Here is a 17316-nt window from a genome sequence, read left to right as displayed (position 1 = left end):
GAAAACTATATGTTCTTGTGTTTAATACAGCTAATTTGCAGAGATTTGTGAGAAGAATTTAAAATCAGACGCATCTAAAAATATGGTTCAGTTATCTCTATCTAAAGGGGAGTAAATTTTGGTGAAATTTAATAAATCTAATGTAGTATTTGTTCAAGCCTTGCACCATCCTAATTTATAACGATTATAAAGTTTATATCCCATTAATTCTCTTACTTTGAAGTTTTAAACAAAGCATGATGTCGTAAAGTAAACTTACACTTCCGTGAAAACCTTTTCTTGACGATCTACAGGCTATATCGGAATTAATTTGACAGATTTTTCGGTACATTTTGATGATTATAATTGATTGGCAATATGACTAATCGATGAAATATTTAAAAAATCGAAAAGAAAAATGATCAGTTAAATTAAGTTAAATTCTCATGGACTATGTATATAATATAATGGCTATTTCTTAGCGGTGTTTTTTTATGTTTACTGAAATTTTTCCCAGGTTCAGTTAATTGTATAGAACTTCCCTCGCCTTTGAAGTGCAGCAACTATCAAAAAGAAGTAGGGTTGTATTTTAATAGGATCCATCCGGTGAACGGTTACTTCATGTGTCGAGTTTTACTTTATTAGACAAATAATCTCCGAAACTACCGAAGTGATTGTTGTTAGATGTTAAATGTGCTTTAGGAAGATGTAGATGCTAAAACGTTAACTAGTCTAGTCGTCCCCACTAACAATTTAATGACGTCACGTCAATGTTTTGCTTAGTAAAAACTATACAAGTTTTATAAAACAACATAATTCTGTACTTCTAGTGTATGAATCCGACGATCTTTTTAAAGATTCTGTAAACCATAAATAAACGCCCAGTTCATAATTAAACTTCAAACTTTTACTTTACTTCACACTGAGACGACGGACATTATTAAGTTTTTGGAAGGGATAAAAGTGTGGATTTTGACTACCTTTTCAGTACTCTAAGAATTTATGTGTCTAGTAAAATTTCCAACAAACGACAGACGGCTGTCTTTTTTGGTTTGGTTAAAGTTCATTTTAAAATAATTTAGTGTTGATAGAATAATAACCTTGACTTTAACCTATTAAACCGGTTTTATTGCCCTAGAAATTTTACTTTCAAAATAAATTGATTTTTACGACATTTTTGCTTAGAAAACATAAGTTTTCACACCCAACATATTCAGCATAAAATCCCAGTTCAGATCCGGTTCCACTTCCACTGTGAGAACTCCCAGTGACCTCAGTCCAAAAGGTCACGTAATAAAATTACATAACAGGTAATCGCGCTCCATCCATCACCTCTCCCTGCCTAATCCAGGCCCGCAATTTTCCCAAAAGCCGGCTTTTCCCAAGAAAAGCACAAAACCCCGTTCTGCATGGGCAAAAAGCACCCATCCGTCCGTCCATCAAGCTTCTCTCTCTGTCGGCCTCCGCCACACGCCGGTGCGAGTCCGAGTGCCATAAACAGTTATTTCCCATGTCTGAGGCACCTCAACGCGTGGGAACTCCGAGCTATTTTACCCTTGAAGGGCGATGGGGTGTTCCGACCAGCGGCATGTCTTGCAGGAGTGGGGGGACGGATTCGGCCCATTCCCACGCTCTATCGGAATGTATACCACTGGAGCGCCGATCATTCCCAATAGTCACCTAAGTGACCCTCTTGGGGTTGAACATCCGAAATATTGCGGTGGACCTCAGACGGAATTCGGGCTTTGCGCCGAAGAGACAAGAACGGGACAAGTGGGTTTGCGGGTTAATTGTGTTTAGTGTTGTGCTTGATTGTTGATTTTTTGGTTGTATTTTTTTTGGAAAAAAACGAGTGAGGGTGAGTTAAGGGAAGTTTGTTATAGTTTTGATGGTGCGTGTTTTTGTTTTTTTTTTCTGACGTACGTTTTCTACGGAATTTATTTCGATTTTGTCTTCTATTTTAAAATAAGTGTAACGATTTATTAATACTTTTATGAATTGTTATACCTAAGTACATAAAAATAAATATTTAATAAATGTTTGAATTCCTTAAACCGTTGTTAGTACTCGTATCTTATCGACGTAATTAAATAAAAATAAAATAAAATAAAATAAATAAAAATTTCTAAAAGTGATGCTTTGTAATTTTAAGATAAGCTAACTGTAAATTTTTTTAGTACATACAGACATATTTTTTCAAGGCAATTTGTGTGTGTAACGTAACAAATAAATTTTTAGTAAGGAATTAGTAAATAAATTTGAACAACACAAGAAATCAGATTTTCGTCAGAAGGACTCCACTCCACTTTTTCCCTAAGATTATCTCTGGGTAAATAAACAAGTACATCTGGTAACCACTTTTTTAACAAGAATAGACATAAGATATAAAAACAGTAAATAAAGCAGTCCCTGATCTCACTCTATCGACTGCTGAGCGTTACATACATGTCATCGATTCTCCCCACTCCTGGATGATAAACAAAATCAGCTGATTACCTCTATGTTTTTTCTCTATTAATAACTTTAATGGAGTCTTAATTAAGTTTATGTTGTGTGAAAGAAAATGAAATAAGCCGCAATCTACTAAATAACTCCTTTCTGACACTAAATATTTTCGGATTTCTTGTGCAGAAACTTTAGGAATAAAAGATCATCGAAAACAATGCGTTATCTCATAGTATTTTTTCGGTAATATTTGTTTAATAATTTTTGGGATGACGTTAGCAACTTTCTAGAGAAATTAATAAATAAATTTTTGTTAAATTAGATTAAGAGCAAAACGGAAGAAAAATATTTTGCCTGAACTTATCTTGTGTAAGACAACTAGCACAGCTAAAATAAAAAATATGACGTCATCGATTTCTTCAAGAGAATAAATAGACAAATTCTTCCACAAAATATTGAAAGACATACTTATAACCCTATTGCGATTTGTTTTTTAGTGCTTCCATTGCCAAAAAATTTCAAGAAAATTGGAATAACGTGGCAACGTCGCATCGGAATTTCACACATAAATGTAGTTATAAAGCCTAGGAAGAGGCTAATGAGAATATGTCAAAATATATAGCAAACTTAGGTTGCATAAATTGTATTATAATTTAAGTTACTGTGATTTTTCGATGAAATTGTCAAAAATCATCTCCACAAAAACAAAATTGTTGTGTTACGAATAAAATGACTATCAACGGTCTAATTTAGTATAGGATCTGAATGCTTTTGACACTAATTTTCTGCAGTTCTAATAAGTAACTGTTGAATTTTGACTCAGTATCACTGTAGCTTAAAACTTATTTGAAACGCGATTTTTATCCGAGTCTGCTTTGTCGTCTGTTTTGTTTTATACCGGAGAAATATCCGTCTACGACTCGTCGAGATTTCCGGAAATCCCGTTTGATATTGTCTTAGGGCGCACGGAAGCCTGAAGCCAGTCCTGAGTGAGCTCACTATGATTATCTATCTTCCACACTCTGTGCCTAATTACTGTGCATGAACATCATCAAAGCTGAGTCTTGAGACAAAACCTACTTAGGTAATCTGTTGGGTTAGCTTATACGAATGACAGCGGAACATTACTTTCTTTATTTATACAAATAAACACGTGTGCAGTCTAATGGTCTAGAAGTTTCTGGAGCTTGGATGATTTTTAACCAACTCTTAAGCTTGTTTTTCTTAAGTCTCAAACATTTTAGAGTATACAGGATAGGTTACCGTTTTAATAATTCATGAATTTATTATCTTAATAAAGTCACTTATTCCAGTACGGCATTAATGAAAGGGTTCCCCAAAAGAATCAAAACAAAATGTGCAAGACGCAAATTACAATGTAAATATTTTCACTAGGATTTTTCGAAATAAGAGACGTTGAAACGAATTTTTGGTATTGATTTTCACACGAGTAATTGCAGATTATTATTTTGGATTGTTGGTGTTCTGCAATTGACGTTTGGTGAACAGGTGGCCCGCAGCCATGTGCCATGACAGTTCTTGTGAATGTCGATTATACCTATTATAATCATGCGTGATGGATTAAATGTCAATAAATTAGGGAGGTGTTTAGTATTCGAAAATGACGGATTCATTAAGCGCTATCGATTTAGGATTGCATGAACGTTAGCTATTCCAAATGCAAATGAGGATAAATTAGCGGCAGACAATTAATTTAGTGAAATTTTTTGCTTGATGGAATATTCTTCTCGTGAAATTTATAACATAGGTAGAACAGAACTCAAATTATGTTAGGAAATTTGTTTATTTTTAACAATAATAATAAAGACATCTTATTAGAGTATATAAAATTTCTGAATAATTTATTTGGTTTCATAATTAATCATTTTATATTTCAATAAGTTTTTCTATTAAAAGGCCTACTCAGGCTGTTAACGCCATATTTTGCAAACACGAAAATATATACAAATAGTATAGACTAAGAAAATATATAACCAAAAAAAAATTGTTCTAAAGTTATTCTGACAGAGCTTTCCTCGGCCCTGAAATACAGGCGAACAAATAGATTCTTCGAAAAATAATTCAAATTTTGCGAATTGTAAGTTTTTTTTCTAAGTTAAATAAAGATGTGCGAACTGTTAAAATACGTAAAGAAGCATGTTGTGCGTATGTTTCAAGTGAGTTTTCTCATAATAAAATTTTGTGATGACACATCATATATCAGTTTGAATAGGTGCAATGTAATACCAATAGTAACAGTAGTGTATATTTAAATCTAGTAGGTGGTCTAAAACTGGTCTAAAACGTTTTCAGTCTGGTAAAAATATTCTGAAATATTTTTAAAGCAGGTTTAAGCATTTTCCAACTTTTCATATTATGCAAGTATTAATTCTAAGCAAAATTAAGCATAATATCCACAACAATACAATACTTGAAATAAATATTACTAGTTAAAAATGTTTAATGTTACATTGAACCGTAATCTAACATAAATGAAACATCAACTTTCATTTTTAACTTTCTGTGTTGACAGCCTGCAAAATTGAAAATGTACAAACAGGTAGATACACAATAATTTAATATAATACGACAGGTTGGGACATTAAAAAACAGGTACAAAGCGCCACCTCCGCAGGTAAAGGACATAAATACTCAGGGATTATAAATTTCGCCTTCACATTCATTTTCGCTCAGTTAAAAATAAATGAAACCACATTATGAAAAAAGAGTTTCCCCAGAAAAAGTATTTATCAATTTAAAACTCCAATTAAATATACTTCATTGTTACAGAGTCGGTGAATCCTGCCGGAAATAACTATGCCCATAAGTGAGGACGAATACGAGATTCGGTCGCCTCAAGAACCTGTCAGCATGTCGAAAGCAGAGCTCAGAAAAGTAAGCACTTTTAAATTTATGTATTTAACACCCATTTAATACAATTTCACTAGACCCACAAACCCATCATGGAAAAACGACGGAGGGCCCGAATCAACCAGTGCCTAAACGAAATCAAAACTCTAATACTCGAAGCCATGAACAAAGATGTAAGAAATTTTATTTTCCTTGATTTATATTATTTATATATTATTTGTCGTTGCAGCCCGCCAGACACTCAAAATTAGAAAAAGCCGACATTCTAGAAATGGCCGTCAAGCACCTGCAGAACGTCCAAAGACAACAACTAGCTCTGGCTATGGCCACAGATCCATCGGTATTACGAAAATTCAAGTCAGGTTTCAACGAATGTGCCACCGAAATCGACCGATTTGTCAACCAAGCTGATGGTGTCGACGGTGGTTTAAAAGACCGGATGAGGTCCCATTTGCAAAAATGCATAAGTGGGATAGAACAAGTTTCACATTTCAACTTTCCGGGTTTTGCCAATTTACCATTTATGTCGTCAACGAAGGTTTTTGGTCAAAGTACCAGCAACGAAGCAGCGTCGGGTGTAGGGGATCAGAACAACAACGCAAGAATACAAATACCTCAGAGCATCCAACTAATTCCTAGTAGACTTCCAAGCGGAGAAATCGCTCTACTTTTACCAAACTCGAGCAACTTGCCATTTTTGCCTAGTTTTACCCAACAAAGGGAGAGACCCAGTGCCTTTGCTACTGTGATACCATCGTCGTCCACCACATGTTCCAGTCCTCCACCTAGCCCAAATCGTGGTTTCCGGCCGGTGCAACCATCGAAACCTCAGAGCAGTAGTTACCAAGAACAACCACAAGTACCACAAGTGTCTTCTACGTCGATTCCAGGATCTCAACCCATGGAGGTGAAAAGTATGAAATTCCCCATCCACAGTTACACAGAGAGGGAAAAAAAGTTTCCCAGTCCGAAAAAAATAGAACCTTTGTGTATCATCACAAATCAGTCGGAACGTTATAAACAAGCTCAAGCAAGAGACGACGCTGCAGATTTCGAAGAAAATCGGCAGCAAGGAGTGAAAAGAAAGTTTTCGGAGATGTCTCCAGGACACGGTTTGTTGACCGTGGCCAAGGATTACGGACATCCGGCTGCTAAAATAATCAAAACGGAAACAACTACTTCTTGTGATAGTAGTAGCAGGGACGCAGCTGAGGCTTCTACTTCCCGGGATGCAGGAGAAAGTAGCGACATGTGGAGACCTTGGTAGTGCGAGTTTCTGTGATTAACAAACTGAAAGCTTTAACGACGTTAATTTAGACACCAATTTTTACTTAGTGATTAGACGTAAGGTTGACTGCAATCGAGATTTTATACGTTAAGTTTTATTTTCTTTATTTTCTTGGACAAATAAAACATTTTATGAAAGCGTGGTTTCATTTTAGAGAGACAGAGAGAACTTGTGGCGGAATATATTCCCGAGATGCAACGAATTAACCTTCCCGTCGCGTAATATAAGCAACTTAAATTTCAGTGAAACTGTTCGTATTAAGCTCAAAATAGAATTAGACTTTGTGCTTATTAAAATGCGCCTCACACAAGGTAACTGGATTAGTCAATTAAAAGGAAAATGTTTTTTAATTTCTTCTATGAAGGCGATATTACGAAATAAAAATTCTTGAGCGGGCTTGTGTTGCTGTAATTATCTATGTTATTAAAATGCGATTGAATGTAAGCAGCGAATAGTTTAATTAAAAAAAAAACTTATTATGGAATTAGACGGGGTTAAGGAACGTGATTCGCAATTTTTGGATTATTTTGTTGTTTGTAGCACCTGCTAAAAAATCGGTGCAAAATATATTAACAAATCACCCACGTTTAGTAAATATATTATTCGTATTATAATGTTAGTTTAACATACGATCTTATTCGTTATTTTGACAACATCGAAGTATATTATAAAACGAACATATACAGAGTAATGAAAAAATTACGTAGTTGCTTGATGATACATTGTAAAGAAGGTTCTGCAGAATCCAAATTTTTCAATATTTTAAACTTCAAAATTGAAGAATTAACTTGGTAATTCTGATATGTTTAAATGTGAATTTAACTGAAAATCTAACATTCCGATAAAAATTGTCAAAAATTACGTCTGTCAACAGAAAAAAAGATGTTGTGAATCGTACTCTAGCAAATAACTATTAAATTATTAATAACTAATTATTTAACCATATATTAGACAATGCAGTTTAATAAAACAAATCAGAATTATTATCAAGCATTTTCTTCAATTTTGACTTTCAATATTTTCAAAAGTTTGGTGTAGCGATTTACTTAATCATTTTTTTCGAATTCTTCAAAGCCTTATTAACAACGCACCATTGAGCACACACGTCATGGATAAATGCACATGATAAGTTATACGGGGTGTCTGGAAAATGGTGAATGAACTCTTCAGTACGTTCTGTACGGGGGTTTCGGGAGTCCCAACTAAAAAATAATAAAACAATTCTTTATGATGCAGATTACGAAAAAAAAAAAACGTAATTTTATAGTAAGTAAAATTGCCAACACTGAAAGTAGCTAATGCGTGAATATCTCCGGCTTACTTTCAGATTTCTTAGTAAGAATGGTGACTGAATCCACCTTTTTATTTTTTTTTGGAACAATAACCACAACAATCAGTAGTTATTAATCGTCATGCATAATAAAACAAGCTGTTATTTGTCATTAGTCCATTAAAGCATAACAAACTAAACACTAGAGAAGATGTTCAAAATTCCTGCCTTGTGCATATAAGTAAGCTCGCAATGTTTCCACATTTTGATCATTTTTTGTAAAAGTTAGTCATCAGTACTTGCTAAGATAAAACTGATTGTGGGAAATGACATACCCTCTAAGAAAATAGAGGGTGGGTGGGCGGTTCTAGTAGCTGCTAAGATAAGACTGATTTTGGCAAATGAAATAAGCTCTAAGAAAAGTGAGGGCGGGTGGGCGGGGCTAGTACCTGCTAAGATAACACTGATTTTGGCAAATAACATACCCTCTAAGAAAAGAGAGGGTGGGTGGGCGGGGCTAGTACCTGATAAGATAAGTGATTTATTTTCAAGTTCATCCAGCAACAAATCACCAGATTCCTTTAAATTTACATGAAATTAAAATAGCCGGGGACCTACAATTAATGGCGAACAGTTTAAACGTAGGATTTTGAAAACTTTGACAATTTTTGATACGTCAAACATTTTTAACTGCTTATTCGATTTTTGTTTTATCAAATTATTACAAAAACAACACAACCATAACTTTGTACACTCTAACTGAAATGGTAATTAAACATGGTCATTGACGAAAGAAATATTAACAAAAAGTTTTATTATTAGTTATTGTAATAATTAATTTGTTGTTTAGTTGTTAAACGTAGCAAAATAACCAATTTTAAAATCATTGTAACTCCACCAAAATGTGAGAACGAAATTTTTTTACCATTTTTCCAGACTAACCAGTTGATTGTTCAGAGCGTAGCGAAGAGTTAATCCGTCATTTTCCATACACCCGGTATAACATAACATTCCAATCCAGAAGCTATAGATATAGTATACATATACACGGTAGTGGTGGATAATTAGGCGCTTATTCTGGACCATTCAATAAATTATGGCGCAGTCTCCCTATTTACAATATTTTTAAACAATACCAGATGTTCTGTTTAACGTTTACATATCAAAGTTTTTTTAAAGTGATTGGACACAATTAACATTATCTTTAAAGATAAAAATTTGATAATTTATAAAAACTTTTTAGTTATATGTACAACAGCTCGAAAAATGTTTAGACTTCTTGTCTAATTGTCAGCTTTCTTGTCTTTTTTAAATGGTACATTCTATATTTTATAACACAGTCACACTTATTTCTATTTAAGATTCCTCTAAACGCTGTATGAAAGCGTTTGTTGGGAATTATTAATAATTATAAAAAAAATAAATATTAGAAAAGTTATTAAAAAAAGCTGACTTATACTTAAGCTCTAAAATAATCTAAAATCCAGGGTGTTCTCTTTAAATTATGTTGAAACACTTTTCAGTTTTCTATATTGTAAGTGTTTCCTAAAGGTAAGTTTTGTTCCAAATTCTAGATTTTAAATATGTAAATATAATAGAAATATTCTGCATATATTTAAAGATAAGTCTATTAGCTTTGTGTTGTTTATGGCTATACCCTGAGAACGTTATTGTCGTGTCATGAATATGCCTGTGAAAATAATAATTTATAAAACGTATAAATAATGAGGGTCTCAGGACACAGTTGTATCAAGCATCGGCTCCTGCTTCAAATTTATTTGGCGTGACACTTTATACTTTTACTAAGTTTTCCTGTTCTCTAAACTTTAAGGTAAATATCATAGAGTAAACTTGAGGTGCTATGTGTGCTCGGTGTTAATGTGAGTGAATCTGGTTTTTATTGGTTTCATATAACATCAATTAACATCATTGAACTGCCTGTTTTATAATCCTTACGAAGGTAGTATAGACTTCGTATTCTCAAAAAAAATTAAAAGTGTTGAACGATTTAAAGATATCTTCCTATCATATGATAAAACTCCCCGTCAAATAGACTATTATAAGAAAATTAAACAAGAGCTTACAGAAAGAACTGCTAAGGGTGAAGCTAATCTCAGAATCCGGTACAGTAACGGTGTACCAAGAATTGTCACTATCAGATCTTTAAACTTAATCGCTCACCCAGTCGCAACAATTCCTACAATTGCCTGTACCAAAACGTCAGAGGTCTAAGCACCAAAGTTAATGAAGTATATAATTATATGTCATCAAACAGTGTTGCATTAGTTGCTCTTATGGAGACATGGTTGTCCGAAGATATTGATAGCAGCGAAATATATATTTCCACTAAATAATTTTTGTGTCTATAGACAATATAGAAATTTCAGTGCCACTGGTTTAACTAGAGGTGAGGGTGTTCTTTTGGCCGTAAACAATAACTTCACCATTGTTCTTGGTGATTTTAATGTTCCACTTTATAATAGTGATCCATATAATAGACACATATCTGCCTTAAATAATTTTGCTAGTTTCGTCAATTTTCGCTAAAAAAATAGAGGCCCGCAAGCTGTCAGACAACGTGAAACTCCAAGATTTTCAAAAATTTTTGAAAAATCTCATAAACACTGTTTTCTAGCCTGGTTACATATGAATAAATAAAATACTGGAGAGTAGGTTAAAAAAATTTCCGATTGGTGCTTTTTTCTTTTTTTAAAAGCCTAACCCCGCCCACCCGCCCCGCCTCCATTTCAGTGATTCATTTGATCTGCTCTGAATGAAAGATGGATCTTATACTTGACAGAAATAAAATCGTTAGAATGAGAACAGCGCGAGTGGGTGGAACTAGAACTTGCTAAGATAAAGCTGATTTTGGTAAATGACATAACCTCTAAGAAAATAAAGGGTGGGTGGGAGGTGCTAGTTCTAAGATAAGAATGATTGTGGCAAAATATGTACCGTCTAAGAAAATAGAGGGTGGGTGGGTGAGTCTAGTATTTGCTAGGATAAGACTGATTTTGATAAATGACTGAACAATATTAAAAGTAGTCACTGGAATGAAGATGCGAGTGGGTGGGCGGGGCTATTGCTTGCTTATAAAAGACTCTGTAGGAAAAAACTAAACTTAGCCCCGCCCACCCACCCGTTTTCTCATTCGTTGCTCCTGAAATAAGTAATAAATCTTATAGCAAATAGTATAACAAGAAAATTACGATTGACGCTTTTATTCTAACAGTATACGTTCTATTAGTTCCCATTCCCACTTTACAAAAGAACATATAATTCACATTATAATAAACCACGTGGGTGGGCGGGGCTAATATTTGCTATAATAAGACCGATTTTGGCAAATGACATACTTTCTAAGGAAAGAGAGGGTGGGTGGGGGGGGCTAGTATCTGCTAGGACAAAACTGATTTTTGGCAAATCGCATACCTTCTACGAAAAGAGAGGGTGGGTGGGTGGGCTTAGTATCTGCTAAGATGAGACTGATTTTGGCAAATGTGATCCCTCTAAGAAAATGGAGGGCGGGAAGGCGGGGTTGTACCTGCCAAAATAAGATGTTTTTGGCAAATGACATACCCGCTAAGAAGATGGAGGCCCGCCCACCCGCCCTCTATTTTCTTATGTGATGTCCGGTCAGGTAAGGTCAGACCAAACCAAGTCTAGTCAGGTCAGGTTAGGTCAGTTCAGGTCATGTTGGGTCAGGTCAGAACTAGTCAAATCAGTTCATTCATATTCCACCTGCTTTGTTGATTTCTGCTTTCTTTCTTCTTCAGACTTTTAATGTTCCTGGGTTTTCTAAAATTCTTCTTATTTTTTGTTTTATCTTTTGAGCTGCTGCATTTTGAACATGGGAGTTTTTTAATCTAAGGCCTGAATTAATTTCATCAAATGTGTGAAACTGGAAGTTCTTATTCCGCTTATTTTCTTAAACTAAGACCATTGAAAGACTTTTTGGGAATTGCGTTGTAATTTTTCGCAGTCAGTAACATTTTCAATTTCTAAAAAAAATCGTTTGTATACATTAAACACTTCGATATCAGACCCTTGTGGTACTCCACAGCGCTGACTTTTTGGAAAGTTATCTCAAACAGTAAACATACCAAGAACGACTTTGTAAATAAGATTCCATCAAAGATGTGAGAGAACGTGAAACTCCAAGATTTTTAAAAATTTTGGAAAGTTTTTGAAAAATCGCACACACACTGTTTTCTACGCGGGGCTAGTATTTGCTAAGATAAAACTGATTTTACTACATTTTTAAATGACTGAACAATATTAAGAGTAGTTACTGGACTGAAGAGGGGGTGGGTGGGTGGTTGGGGCTATTGTTTTCTCATAAAAGACTCTAGAGGAAAAAATTAAACTTAAGAAAATATTTGTTGTCACATTTTGGATCTAGTTTTTTCCAATATCCCTTATAATGTAAGTAGATCTGATAATCCAATTGTAAGTGATGATGGTCATCATCCAACCGTAAATATTTCCTTTACTGCAACAAATAATTCTCTTAAAAGTTTCACTTTCTGCAATAAATCACACAAGGTTTTAACTTCAGAAGGGCTAATTTTCCAATATTCTATAATCTGATTCTATCTATAAACTGTACCCCGTTGTACGAAGTTCCGTCTGTTGGAATTGCCTATGACAAGTTTTATGAAATATTGATTAATTTGCTCGAATTAACAGTTCTGAAATATCGTAATAGCAAAAATTCTCATTCTTATCCACCTTGGTTCAATACAGAAGTCATTAGTTGTCTACGTACGAAATTGTATTATTTTAAAAGGTACAAAAATTATGGCACTAATCAGTTCTACGATATGTTTAAGCAGTACCGTGTCAGGTCAAAAGTCTTAATTGATGCGAGTTTTAGGGCATACATTAATAATATACAAAACATATTATCAGTTGACCTAAAAAAATTGTTGAGCTTCATTCAGCATAAGAAGGGTTGTAGTCGGATTCCTAGAATCATGCAGTACAAGGATCGCGTTCTAAATACACCGACAGAAATTGTCAATGGATTTAGTGAATATTCCAAATCTGTTTATGCACCACATAATAATATACTTTCTAATGAAATTTCAATAGATAGGAACACGAACTTTTATTGCTGTTACCAAGAGGTCTTCCAAGCTTTGAAGCAACCCGACTGGCGCTTAACGTTTTTAGAAGAGTTGATGTTACGCTATGATGGTATACTCAATTGTCTTAGTAATATTTTTTTTTCGATGAAGCTAGATTCAAACGGAACACTAAATCAGAAAATAGTAATATGCCTTAGCAAAAAATAGGGTACTTCCGTATTATAGCGTGAAAATGAGAGCATGAGTTTCTTGACAACATTTTCGAGAGAAGATGAAAAGGGCGTGGGCAATATCACACCAGATATAACTGAACGGGCAATACAAAGTGTTTGTACACGTGCTACTATGGATGCTGGATTGCAGTTTGAACATTTACAGAAGTTTTGGTGTTGTTCTATTGCAAATTTCAGTTCAAATTGTATTAGCAAATCGAATTTTTGTAGTTCCAAATGTATTAGGATTTCTCCCAAACACATGTTTATGTAAGGTACCAGCGTTTTTTTACGACCATTTAGAGATCTGTCGGAATATGAAAGAACAGTTGGGGTTGCCAAGTAACAACATTTTTGATGTCGTCAGAACAACTAGTTACAAAAAATAGATTTTTGCCTCAAAAAGTACATTTTCAAAAAATAACATTGAGCTATGCGAAAATTTTTTTAAGACACTTTATCAACACTCTGCATGTATAATTAAATATAAAGCATGGAAGCGTCAAGATCAATTTATTAAAGAAAAATTTACTTTCGGCACATCAATTTTAGCCAAACTACGAGTGCGACAAGAGCTTTAAGCATATTATTTCGAAACCTTTACATATTTTAGAGTTTAAATTAAACACAACTTTCTTTCACATTACATATTTGTCGGAATTTAGGTGTGTGCGATTATTTTGAATGTGTTCCGTTAATAAAAGCAGCGGAAATTGTTCCTTGCAGCAACCTGTAGTTTACATTCCTCTATCAATTCAGCTAACGCGTAACAGAGGGCGCTTACTTCAGGACACAGATAACGACAGAGTTGCAGAACAGATTTCTTTGGTGTTTACATATTTTCTTTTCATAGTATATTTTTTCCACTTTTCTCTTGTAAAAGTAAAATTTTAATCAACCAACATTTATTAAACAATTTAATTGTTTTAATATTGAAATAACGCCGCATTTTCCGGAATTCAACAAAGTGCTAGTTACCTTTGACCACATTGACGCTATTAAATAACAACCACGTTTAAACAAATAAACAAACAGGTGAAAAATAATAAAAATGAAATACCGTTATTGGTTTTGTATTAAACTGATGAAAATAAATAACTCCACACATACGCATATTTTGCGGTTGCAATTTATTGAATTCATATGGAATTATTTCTCTGTTGTCATAATCCATTTTATGGAAGACAGCGTTAAATGTACTATAATTATTATAAATAACATTAACCAGTGAAACGTGGTATATTTACACGACCGTAATACCACATTTACAACGGAGAATTATCGTAAACATACATACATATTCATGCATATTGAAGTGTGGAGCATAAAGTCATTTCGTTCATTTTATTTATTTCGTGAACATACATTAAATAATCACATAACTAATTTTATTAATAATGAAACAGCCATATAAATTAGAATTTATTACCACCGACGTTGCACATGAAGAGCTACAGTACTGTTTTCCTACTGTGGACTGGGCTGCGGATGACATATGTAGCGTTCTGAAAAAGATATATTGTCGTTTGACTGTGTAAATCTCTGGAGGTAGGTAATAGGTGCATCACGACTCCCGAATTTTACATAAATTTACAGCCAGACTGACGCCGCACCTACAGAAAATCGTAAATATATTTTTACTTCCGTTCCACTGGGTTATTGTTATTTATTGAGAGATAAATTGTATTTACTTTTTATGCAGTAAAGATTACATAATGTGTTTGTGTCTGCATTATGTTAGCAGAAACGTTAATATTTACTCCTACAATTGTCTTAAGGGTTTGAACACAATATGTTTTAATTACATGAAGTTTCGAAAAGTGAATTCTTCATTATTGTAGAATCCATTTTCTAGAAGAACTGTTGTGATAGTGCCTTTAAATGTGTCAAAGTTGCCACAGCTAATCTCTAAAAAATTCTGGACTTTTGGAATTTATGTCTAGTGGTTTACAGATGATAATTTGCTGTACATAACGATAGGTTTTGACATATGTAGTGACCAATTTTACAGTTTCACACCAGAAAATGAATTAAAGATTGCTAAATATATAACGTAGTTCGATTTTTTTGTGGAAATATGGAGTCTATTGTTGTCAGTCATTGCTATTTTTAGTTCTTTAGGTTCGGGTTACGCAGTAATGTCTCTTTATTATTCAAATAACAATTGAAAGATAAACTAACAGAAGTCGAACTATATTCAGCTGACAACGTAGCCGGCCTTACAAAGCTGGTGTGTGGGTAGCCCAAAAATAATATTAGTTGTAAAATTAAATTACACTGAATAAACTGGTAGCGTGAATTTTCGTGTACACACATTCATTTTATTATGAAAATTAATTTTGTGAGTTAATAATGAAGAATAGGTAATGATATAACGAGGAAGCGAGTGACATATAAAAAAAAAAACTGTTCAATAAGAAAAACAGAGTTGGAATAAACCGAAAGGACTCTTTTTTAGCCTGCAAGAATGACTACGCGTTATTGCACCGACACGCAAGTTATATCTAAATGTGTCTCCACATTAGTCCAAGCTTGGAAAGTGGTAATTACGTCACCCCTAATTTGATGATATGTAATTGATGGTAAATCTATTAATGAATGTGCAAACGCAGGACGTCTAATTTTAAGATATACTCGTATACGAGTTACACGTCTCTGACCGATTCTAAAAGATGTCCATTTCGAGCAAGTACAGAATACCGAATAGAGTTTCCAAATTCCAAGAAAGAGTGCATGATTTAGAACTTAACCAGATAAATGTATTAGCTTCCTTTAACATCTAACGAATTTGAGCAGATCACGAAAGGTCGACTGTAACAACTAAATCTGGATCATCGACTGAATCAGCTTCCATTATTATACATTTTATTTTTCATCGGCCTGCAAGCAGATGGGAGATGACATAGCATTCCTGAGGTCAGTAGTTTAAACAAGAAACAAAAGAGGACCCAACACCGAGCCATGGGGGACACCACTTAATAATAAATAGGTCACGCGATGAGAACAATAGATATTCTACATAGAATGATAATATTATGATGAATTTGTAAATGTTTCTCCATTGACTTAAATAAAGAACAACACGAAAGAAAAGCTATAGAAATTGGTTTATTATTTCCCGAGCGTAAGCTAAGGAAGTATAGTAATCGAGTCCATCGGACGAATGGCCAGTTTTATATTTTCTCGACGGTTCATGACCCCAACAGTACGAAAAAAGTAGTCTTCCGTTTCCGTCTGTCTGTCTGTCTGTCTGTCTCTCTCTCTCTCTGGTGTCTGAATCCATTTTTATTAGGCATATTGTTCGTTGTCAAATTTTGTATGTATATTAGAAATATCATGTAGATTATTAAATGCTAACCAAAATTTTGCTAACCCCCACCAACAATTTGTTGACGTCATTTCAAAGCATTATATGTTTATTTGATTTAACTGTTATACAACAATATACTCCTATAAGTGTGGTGTACGAATCCGCTTTGAGTTTTTCCCACCACTTTCCTTCAGTAGCGCGTGATGTTAGTGTTTCGCTTAGCCCATCGCTGCATGTTCGATGTTCGGTCGCGCGACCCTGGACTGGCAAGTTTAATGAGGAGTGGGATAAATAATCGAGCCATTGAACTATTTTTGCCCGTCTCTAAAAATAACCCTGTATATTTCTGTGCTGTATATCCGCTATCGATATAATAAGTTTAACTGCTGATGATTTTAATTTACAGTGTCCGTAAACAGTTTGGAAATTACTGTCTTGTTACGAATCTGGAACAAATCTGACAGTACTAATTTTACTAATTGGCATTTAAAGTAATAATTTAGTTGAATTCAAACTGACTTCATACATTTATAACGACAGTTAATTGTTACTTACTGCTAACTATGGTATTGGTCAGAAATTCGCTTATAATTTTACAGTGTCACAGAAATATACGGTAATGCGATTTATATGATAAATTAATTTATTCAATTCTATACTATTTGGATTTAGCAAAATATGGTGGCGTTTATGCAATAATAAATTAAAAGTTAAACAATAACGTGCGCTACTTTGAATTTCGAATTTAAGTTGGCTTTGGAATAAAAATTCATGTCGCTGATAACACCAAAATTCAACTAGTTTTCTTTTAGAGGTTATATATTACTGTTCTGCGTGCACATAAATTCTAA

General features: G+C 33.9%; 2 protein-coding genes across 3 annotated transcripts in view; one reads left to right on the top strand and one right to left on the bottom strand.

Annotated features, from left to right (window-relative positions):
- LOC135125648 (general odorant-binding protein 19d-like) overlaps positions 1–17316 on the bottom strand; it is a 116325-nt gene that overhangs the window by 6857 nt on the left and 92152 nt on the right. The window lies entirely within an intron of this gene.
- LOC135125647 (transcription factor HES-1-like) lies at positions 1519–6644 on the top strand. 2 transcript variants are annotated; one of them, XM_064051298.1, is made up of 4 exons: positions 1519–1837; positions 5215–5319; positions 5373–5468; positions 5525–6644. In XM_064051298.1, exons 2-4 carry the CDS (start codon positions 5242–5244, stop codon positions 6560–6562), a joined length of 1212 nt encoding a protein of 403 aa, XP_063907368.1. In that variant the 5' UTR covers positions 1519–1837; positions 5215–5241; the 3' UTR covers positions 6563–6644. The 2 variants fall into 2 exon arrangements, with proteins under 2 accessions (XP_063907368.1, XP_063907369.1); XM_064051299.1 differs by lacking the exon at positions 1519–1837 and adding an exon at positions 3403–3508.

The sequence above is a fragment of the Zophobas morio genome, unplaced genomic scaffold (assembly GCF_036711695.1).
Source record: "Zophobas morio isolate AGI-343-1 ecotype UQ-CSIRO unplaced genomic scaffold, CSIRO_AGI_Zmor_V1 ptg000009l, whole genome shotgun sequence".
Lineage (NCBI taxonomy): Eukaryota > Metazoa > Arthropoda > Insecta > Coleoptera > Tenebrionidae > Zophobas > Zophobas morio.
This window is presented reverse-complemented; position numbering and strand designations above follow the sequence as displayed.

Excerpts from the sequence above, each read along its gene's own strand:
- LOC135125647 (XM_064051298.1), top strand. The coding sequence starts at position 5,242 with ATGCCCATAAGTGAGGACGAATACGAGATTCGGTCGCCTCAAGAACCT. Across the intron at positions 5,320-5,372 it reads CGAAAGCAGAGCTCAGAAAA|ACCCACAAACCCATCATGGA; the intron begins GTAAGCACTTTT and ends CAATTTCACTAG. Across the intron at positions 5,469-5,524 it reads TCGAAGCCATGAACAAAGAT|CCCGCCAGACACTCAAAATT; the intron begins GTAAGAAATTTT and ends TTGTCGTTGCAG.